Source organism: Glandiceps talaboti, chromosome 17 (genome assembly GCF_964340395.1).
Source record: "Glandiceps talaboti chromosome 17, keGlaTala1.1, whole genome shotgun sequence".
Taxonomy (NCBI): Eukaryota; Metazoa; Hemichordata; class Enteropneusta; family Spengelidae; genus Glandiceps; species Glandiceps talaboti.
This window is the reverse complement of record NC_135565.1, coordinates 14,919,968-14,929,811: the sequence shown is the minus strand read 5'-3', so window position 1 is coordinate 14,929,811 and position 9,844 is coordinate 14,919,968. Positions and strand designations below refer to the sequence as shown.

At 37.1% G+C, this 9,844-nt stretch overlaps 1 protein-coding gene across 1 annotated transcript in view; it reads left to right on the top strand.

The window, feature by feature from the left end:
* The first annotated feature begins 1,539 nt into the window (after positions 1-1,539).
* LOC144447955 (xanthine dehydrogenase/oxidase-like) overlaps positions 1,540-9,844 on the top strand; it is a 32,937-nt gene continuing 24,632 nt past the window's right edge. The window contains exons 1-7 of the mRNA XM_078138076.1: positions 1,540-1,774; positions 4,894-4,977; positions 5,697-5,754; positions 6,108-6,204; positions 7,719-7,827; positions 8,134-8,325; positions 9,554-9,688. Of these exons, the coding sequence (XP_077994202.1) occupies positions 4,894-4,977; positions 5,697-5,754; positions 6,108-6,204; positions 7,719-7,827; positions 8,134-8,325; positions 9,554-9,688 (675 nt within the window). The 5' untranslated portion in view covers positions 1,540-1,774. The remainder of the gene's footprint in view (positions 1,775-4,893; positions 4,978-5,696; positions 5,755-6,107; positions 6,205-7,718; positions 7,828-8,133; positions 8,326-9,553; positions 9,689-9,844) is intronic.

Below are 9,844 nucleotides of genomic sequence, written 5' to 3'. Positions count from 1 at the left end.
ATGCCCACAGGATACGCAACTGCGGTAAACATCAAAGGATCTCTAAATGTTTATTGTACGATGTTTGTTTGCATACATTAAGCTACATAAACATTTCCTGTCCGTTTCCGAGTTGTTTACACTCACTGTGACTCAGTGAGAGCATCTCACTAATACATCCATGGTGAGAGTTGCTAGCTACCCGACATGTTTTTGACTAAATTTTCCGACTATTTCGAAGTTTACAACTGGTTGAAGACCCCAACAAGATATATAGTATTTTAGGTAAATGCATACATACATTGTAGTCTTGTCGTGTATTTTGTTGTTCTATGGCATGAAAAGAAGAATTGATTGCGTAAGCTGTCCATTGTTTGCGATTGTTACAGTAGTCAGTACGCTTAACTAATGTCATTTGGCATTTCCAAATATATGCTACTGATTTCGTTTAGTGACCATATGATGTTTATGAAGAAATGGTGTTTGGATGTTGCAGTCTTTTAATTTGCATTGTAACGCTCGTCGTGTTATTCAAATATAAAACATGAACTTTAAAGATCGGTAAAATATGCATGTGAATGTGTGGATATGTGATACACGATAAACATGAAATGTAAAGGTCTGTGTGATAATAAACATGAGAATGTGTGATTATGTGGTACATGGTGAAATGGGAGATGTGTTTTGAATGGCTAGAAATAGCTATTAGCGTCTAAGAACGTTCAGATAGTAATGGGGTCGGTAGCTGGTAGCCGGCTATTAGCTGGCTATTAATGGCTAATAGCGGCTATTAATGGCTAATAGCTTGAATAGTTTAATAGCCATGTGTTGGAGAGTGCAGAGGGTTGTTCGCTGGTAGCTGGCTATTAGCCGCTATTGATGGCTAATAGCGGCTAATAATGGCTATAAGCTTGACTATCTTAAGAACCAGGACCTGGAGACTGTTGGGGGTTGTTAGCTGGTAGTCGGCTAGTAATGGTTATTAGCTTGCATGGCTGATTAGGGAGATATTTATACCATATTCCCAGTTTGACAATAGCTGATAACAAGCTATTACCTAGCTATTCATGACCAATATTGAATAGGTGGTAGCTAGCTATTAGCCTGTTATTAATGGCTAATATCGGCTATTAATGGCAAATAGCTTGAATAGTTGAATAGCCTGAAGAGTGCCAGGGGTTGTTAGCTGATAGTCGGCTATTAATGGCTAATTGTGGCTATCAATGGCTCTTAGCTTGAATAGCTACCTAGGGAGATAATCATACTATATTCCCGTTTTTACAGTAGCTGATAGCAAGCAATTACCTGGCTATTTATAGCCAATAGCCGCTATTTATCTAGGCAATTCGATAAATCCCCAATAGCTGCTATTTATCTCGAATCAAGCTATGTTGGAGATGAATCTATTTTGGCAATCCAATAAATAGCCAATAGCCGCTATTTATCTGATATCAAGCTACTGTGGCAATCCAACAATACCGCACCTTTAAGGGATTTCCGGGTAGATACACTTATATACCAGCAGAAGTTCCCTCTCCGTTGAGGGCGTCCTAATGGATTACTCCACTAAAGAACGGTTTCAGAGGGGCACTGAAAATCGTTCATACAACCGTACGTGCTGAAAAGCTCACAGTTGAACGTGAACTTCACGTGGGTGAGTTGCGCGTCCGCATACACGTTGAACGTGTGGCCGAAACTCTCTACTCTAACGCGACCCAGGTGTTGGAAACGACGCGACGATCGATGACTGTGCTGTAGGGATTTCTGAAAAGTGGTCGTCCATAACAAATGCACGGTGAGTAGCCTGCTAAAAATAAACAGTCTAGTTGTATGATTGTTAGTGGAGTTTGTGGGTAGATATCATATCAGCGCAGGCGTCTATGTTTTGTGCAAATTAGAATGTGATCATGACCCGTCCATTGTTTGTATTACAGTAATTCTAAGTTCTATCTGCATCTGAGTTTGTATTTATCAATCGTATTTACATGTAATACTAGTGCCACTCGTTTAATTATATAATACATATAGAAATATCGTACTTTTGTATTAAACGTGTGTGCTTTATGGCTCCAATGTTTGTTTCTTGCTTGCCTGCCTGCCTGCCTGAAATATTATACATTGTCATGGTTGTGTATTCTGTTCTATGCAATGGCTTGGAATGGTAAACAAACCATTCACATGTACCTAAGGAAATTCACTGCATTCAAAATGTGTGCATCATGCATTCATTTACAAGATACATGTATTTTAGCTTCATTTTTCACAACTGCACTAAGTACATGTATCTTTATTCTTGTATTATGTGAAGACACAAATTCACTATTCACGTTGTTCAAAACAGAACCATATTCACTTGGTCCTTATGTATGATGGTGACGGCAAGACTGCATGAGACAACACGGTATCGACAGTTACATCCCCCAAACATAGACAAGGAAGATATTCCTTCCGTGGCTGGGCTCCCACACGTACATATACAACTTTGGCTTGCAATTTCGTACGTAATAATAGGAGGGGTGCACTGATACAAAGGATTCTTAAACACCTTCGACACAACGATCTTTTGGCAAAACATATTCTGCTGTAGTTTAAAACCGACTGGAAGGTAGACGTACTTGTTTAGTAAAACTAATAGCTCAATTATTGTATCCGTTACTTTCTGATCACCTAATAGCGGTGGCATTAGCATCTGGTAGCTGCCCGGTGGTGGCAGTCCCAAACAAAGCGGGTACGCATACTTGTTAGAAATTTCATTGAAAAGTGGTGTTTTTCGTTGGCTATCTAGGTCCGTGGAATCGTAAAAAGGGGTACTTTTTCAGATCATCTTCCGAGAATAGGGGTAGGATGCCCTTAGTGTACGTGTAGTGTATAGATTAGGTGTCCTTGAAGGTAAAACCTCCCGTATTTCGGAAATAAGGGGGTGTCTTTTGCAGTGATGTTCTCCCAGATTCACTAAAAATTCATTAAAATATTCCGGAAACAAGGGTACATTTGAAATTTCGCTAACAAGCATGGCCACCCATCCACCCAGGGACTGCCACCGCCGCCGGTGCAGCTGATGTAAATATAAGGTGCAGATGTGTGACGACAGTTGTCGAATATTGCTTTTCCTGGTCGGATATCACTATAAAATGACTTACAGTAACTTTTAAAATGTTTCATAGAAGTGTATAATTATCCAGTGGAAGCGATTGAAATACCAGACACCTTTGATACATTAGTAAACTTCAATTATCGATTATGTTAGTGGGTTATACTTTCATGTATACAGCATATTGAAAGTAGTTGAATTGTTGTTTGTTTGTTTGTTTGCACTGAAAATACCTAACTAATTTGCATATTTATGTGACAAGTAAGCGACTAATTTGCATAGTTATTTGATGCTTCAGAACTCATGGTGGTCAAGAAAAATAGTGAAATACTTTGTGAACCAACACAAAAATGTTCAAAAGTCCGTAACAACCTGAGAGACGCGTATGTGCTTTAAGAGCAAATGCATTTATTTCCTTATTTTCATCAGGGATTCGTTTTGAATTAGGATCTATTTTATCTCAATGTATCTCATTTGCATAGCCAACTGAAAATACCAGTTTTTTCTTCCGTAAGGAAGAGATATGTTAGTGGGTGAGAGTCTGTGTGTGTGTGTGTGTGTGTGTGTGTGTCTGTCTGTCTGTCTGTCTGTCTGTGTCATCGTTATCTCCAAAATGGCTGGCTCAATTCAAGCGAAATTTGGTAGGTGTTCTGTTGAGTAATGGCAAGAACTGATTAGGGTTTGGTAAAAATCCAATGAATATTAATGAGTACTTTGCGTAATTAATCGATCATCTGGTTGCACAATTGCCCCATTTCAAAACTGCACCACCAACGTCAATATAAGGTAAACCAGGAAGCTGTATGGATAGATACATGCTGTTGCTCTACACTGAGAAAGACTCTGTTTTTAGGGGTTTCATGTGTTTGTATTGATATTTCCGTTGATGCTGAAGATTATTAAATCAAAGCAAAGAGGTGAGCACTGAAAATACACATCACCTGTAAGCTTTATTGCAAAAATATATAGTCACGATTGTCTGCTGACTTCACACCTTTCACACATGTATACAATTTGGAGCAGAATGTGCATCAGCTGTCAATCTCGATCGAAACAAGAATGTATACACTTTACCCAGTAATGAAGTGGGGCAATAATACCTAATCACTTCACTGTATTAAAGTTATTCAACTGTTACGATGCATACCATGAAGTATGTAAACTTTCTGGTGCATAATAGCAATGTTATGCGGGTTTCAATTTCGTTTATTTGCCGTGGAAATGAGTATACATATGTCGGGTATGTAGGGGATCATGAAGCCCAAGTGCTGTCAAGAATGGCATGCTTTCCTGGCATTTGAACAACGTTTTCGAGAATGAACTTTCACTGGAACTTGAAAAAATCACAGGTGTAGAGCTGAATTTCTTGCACAACTCATGAAATTGCAAGACTACCCTTAAGCTTACGGAAGGCATTCAGTTTAAATTTGGTGTTTCTGACTGTACACAATGTACACACTGGTTCATATATAATAATAGACAATATGAAACACAGAATTCAGTGTAAGACATAATACTCTACTAATAATCGGCACACCATCCTATTTACTGTTACAATGTAATAATATATTTTGATTTGAGTTTACTGTTTGCCATCATGACTATTCGCATGATGACTAACAGAATTTTTATCAGTAACATTGTTGTCACCAAGAATATTGTCATCCTCTGCATCTTCATCAGGACTTTAGTTGTTATCATTCATTAAGCAAACTAATGGGTATTTCTCGGGTGTACCCCTTGTGTAAACTCTTTGTATCTTTGAGATATATTTGTTCTGATTCGTTTATTCTATATCTAAAGTGTATTCATACTTTGTACAGATGCAGATGATGGCGGCTCGATCCAATGGTTTTGTCAACTTCAGCGAATCTGACAGTCTAGTTTTTTACCTAAATGGCAAAAAGGTAGGCAACATATATATTTTTTAAAAATATTGTGGGTACTTGGAGAAATTTTTTGGAAGTTCTGTCATGTTAGTAAGATGATACGATACGATTCGTAAAATAACAAATGGAATAAATGAATGAATGAATGAATGAATGAATGAATGAATGAATGAATGAATGCATCCATCAATCAATGTCACTCAGTCAACCAACCAATCAATCAATCAATCAATCAATCAATCAATCAATCAATCAACCAAACATCCAACTATCCAACCAACCAACCAACCAACCAACCAACCAACGGGAAGACAAATGGATTTGGCAATATACAGTATTTGGTTACTTTAAAATGTATGATCAAAAAGGAAATTGGGATCAACATAGTTCACATACAAACTCATATACTCAGAAAACAACATTTACAATGAGTCTCTCAAAGCTGATAATAACACATCGAGTCTGTCTTAGCTAAAACGATGTGTCGTGTGTTAAATTGGTCATGATTATAATGGCCGATACATTTTTAGTCAAATATATCACCTATAGACCAGCTGTTTACACCTTGAAACTGTGTCGAATGAAATGTATGGATATCAGGGGTGAAAGATGACATTTGATGTACTGAATTATGTGCTAGACCATTAGAACTGTTGAATACTACGAGTCCTATAGGTGCTCATTTTGAAATGAACACCAAATTCCTAAAATTATATTCTTTACATAAATTAACACAGGTACGACAATGGAGAGGAAACCCAAGAATGACCCTTGCCACTTATCTTAGAGAAGTCGGTATCTTTTGATGAAATAATCAAGAAAGTAATAAGCTTGTAAATGCTGTGATCTCTTTTCAGATATATTATGTAAGTCACTATTCATGTCTTGTTAAATATAGATATTATGCTATTTGTATTTGTTATAGTCGGTCGATGTAAGAAACACGGTTGTATACATAATTTAACTTGTTTACTCTGGATTTGGAATAAGGGTACTTATGTATTCAACACAGCGCTTCCAATATAAACATCGTTCATTTGTAAAATTATTGTTTACATGTGAAAACATGACTAGAATACATTGGACAGAGAAAACGTTTGCTCTGAAAAAGATGTACACTACTTTGTTGACCTTAACTTATTTATCAGCCCTTCTAACCGGTACAAAAGTTTCCTGTGGGGAAGGTGGTTGTGGATCATGTACTGTTATGTTATCAAGATTGAACCCAGTAACAAATGATATAAGGTATGTAATAAAGTATTATATCATTAAATATAACAATTTCAATTAATGTATAGTTATGTATGCCTTCTTTTAGTGGAGCAATCAGATCGTTACTGATAGCCACGCCTTGTGAACAGAACCGTACAATAATGGTAACATGCTGATATGTTTACCTTCCCTGTGTGTGTGTGTGTGTGTGTGTGTGTGTGCTTGTATGTATGTATGTATGTATGTATGTATGTATGTATGTATGTATGTATGTATGTATGTATGTATGTATGTATGCATGCATGCATGCATGCATGCATGCATGTATGTATGTATGTATGTATGTATGTATGTATGTATGTATGTATGTATGTATGTATGTATGTTCATGGATGAATGGATGGATAGATATATGTATGTAAAGAGCGGCTCTATGCCATTGAATTCGACTAATGACTCATGGGTGTCACCATGTTGAATTTGTGGTCGGCGCCATATTGGATTAGAAAACATGAACCAAGGGAAACAATGTTTGTTTTCTTCCTGAGTTACACATCGTAAAGATCTTGAGGATTGATAAACACAACAAAAATTAAAAACTGAAAGTAAAACATAAATGACATACTTGACAGTTAAGTCACAGAGTAAATACGTGTTCACTATAACGTTTTTGCCATACAGGACAGGCTTTATGCGATCATTACAACATTATGTTACAACTCGTCCTCTGCCAAATGGGTGTTGTTGGTTGGTTGGTCTTCTATTGAATGAGTTAGTAGGCGATGTTTAATATGTTTCACTAACTACTCAATGACTGGATTGCATTCGCTGAACTTCATGCAATCTTTACCATCAAGTTGAATTCCTGAGTGTCGTTTGACGGGGTCATGTGCAACACACTTGTACTTGAGATGACGTGAATCTCTCAAGCAGTGTTTATCGTGAATCTGATCGTTTAATGTTGATTTCGTGATGAAAATCCCTTTGAAAGTTTGAATTTATACAAACCAAGTCAGGATAGTGAGATAGAAAACATTTTCAAATGTTTCTGTAGTTGGCAAGCCCACAGAGGTATAAAGGGAGTACAAAATGTTATACCTTTTAATGTGAAACAGCTGTCCTGAATATTCATTCTTCAAACATAAATAATTATTTCTGCTATTTCTCCCATGACGCAATAACTCAGCAACGATACCATGCACATTCTCAAGATCAACTAGATGTTTCTCTGAAATCGCAAATAATTGTAGATGGTGTCAAATCATGAGCTGACTCTCCATAAGCAATAGTTTATGAATCGAAAGTGTCTCTATTTCCTGGAGTGGAGTACGACGTTTCAGTTTAGTCAGTAGCAAGTGGTGGCTAAGTATCCATCAGTAAAGTAGAATTCTGCGACAACTTTTTAAGTATGCAGCAAGAATTATGCCTTAAATGTATCAACCCATCTGGTATGCTTTAAATTGTTGTTATTGTATTTAGAAATTATTTCTTCTCCCTCAGTAATATCACGAAGTGATTAATAAGTATGTATTTTTGTTCAAATTCAGTCACATGTGCGTATACTCGTGTTTGCTACCACTTTGCTATATTCATGGTATGGCTGTAACGACCGTTGAGGGCGTTGGGAGTACAAGAACTAGATTGCATCCTGTCCAGGTACGACATACCACGTATTTATTTCATTTTCATATCTTGTTACATTATTAATAGACATCAATGATGTGAATTATCGTAAAAAGGCATTGATATCCATTATCTTTGGATACATAAATTGGAACTTTTTACAAGAAGTGTAAAAATTATGCGATGAAATTGTAGAAAAGTCAAACCCACATCCACCTTAATTACCAACTGTTTTGCTACAATATTTATCGAAGTTCCTTATGTACACTTATATCTAATCCATTTCATTTGCACGTATGTTTAGTTGCTGTACTATTGTGCGTTCTTTACTCCAAATAGGAATATATTGTTCGTTACCATGGCACCCAGTGCGGGTTTTGTACACCTGGTATGGTAATGACAATGTACACACTATTACGTAACAAACCTAAACCAACACAACAAGACATCGAACTTGCACTTGGCGGCGTAATATGTCGTTGTACTGGATACAGACCAATACTTGAAGGATTTGAAGATCTATGCAGTAAGGTGAGAATGTTAATCTGGTTACTATCAATTATCTGTCATCCCTATATTCATATGTCACCGGCTCCATGTAGCGTAGTCGTTAGCGCACAGGATTAGCAGTCGGGTTCGAATCCCACTGGAGACAAGGGATTTTTCTGTAACCGACCCAAACCCAGGGTGAGTGCTCTACAGAGTCGATGGGTAGGCTGTATCACTCAGCCGTGTGTTTATCTCAAGACGAGTGCGAATTCGGGGGGACTCCTGGAGTAATGACTCGAGAAATCGGGGACTATTACTCACGCGGAGCCCGCAGGTGCTATGTTTGCCGGGCCTGGGTGACTCTGGGATAGCCTGTGGATTGACTGGAAAGGCATTGACAGTTCCGTGGCAACGTGATATAGAGCGTGCAACATACCCCTGTCACGTAGTCCCAAACCCGAATGGATTTCTGTAACATTTGTGTGTGTTTGTGTGTATTGTGCATTTGTCTGCATAACAGATAATCGCTGGGTGCAATTCCCAGCAAAAAACATTTTTGAAATGTTGGATACATTTATGATCAAATATCAAATTAATATCCAACAAATAAAAGTAGGTACGTATTGTTAGTTTTTTTAGTTCGAATTTCTATTTCATATTGTTTTTATGTTCTGTAAGGGAAAGCTGTATTTTAGGGATGGGATGGGGTGTGTGTTTGTGTGTCTGTGAGTGTGTGTGTGTGTGTGTGTGTGTGTGTGTGTGTGTGTGTGTGTGTGTGTGTGTGTGCGCCTGAGATTGAATCTGTAAATTTTAGCTGAGTGTTTTATGTAAATTTTAAACGAATGTTTTTTGGATAGTTTCAACTGTAAAGATATTGCATTTTGTCTAACTTTAAAAATGTATATTTATAAGGTTTGGACTTCAAAAGAATAGAGATAGAAAATTACCTGTAACTCCCGTTGCATTGTACAATCGATTGGTTTTTCCTTACACTGTATCTCTTATAATTATATTTCTGGGAATACATATACATCACATTAACGAGATTTAACTAAATACAGCCAATCTTTATATGTGACATATGTGACTAATTAAGTGCTGCGATATAATGTCATTACAAGTTATGGATAAAAGTTCACAAAACAACTACCTTTGATATTATCGAGTCGTATAAAACACATTTAAATAATAATATTATCGAAGAATATTATATCTCAGCCGACATGCACAGCGTATTTGTATTTTATTGAAGTGGTATATTGTATTTCAGGGTAACGAATGCTGTAGGGCAATAGAGAAGAGAACGTGTCTCCAGGGAAACACAGAGAGTAAAGGACCTAAGGCGAACACTGAGAATTCAGATGGAGAGACTACACAGGAGTTAATTTTCCCACCAGACCTACTAGTAAGTTTCGATAGATTTTCTCGCACTGACTAGTAGTGCCGAGGTGTTCTGTTTTAGCATTGTTTCTGATAACAAATGGTAAGGTGTTATGAACTGTTTTGAGCTTTAGGTGGTTCGAAAAGAAATCATGTGAATTAAGCCAAAACAATCATTCTG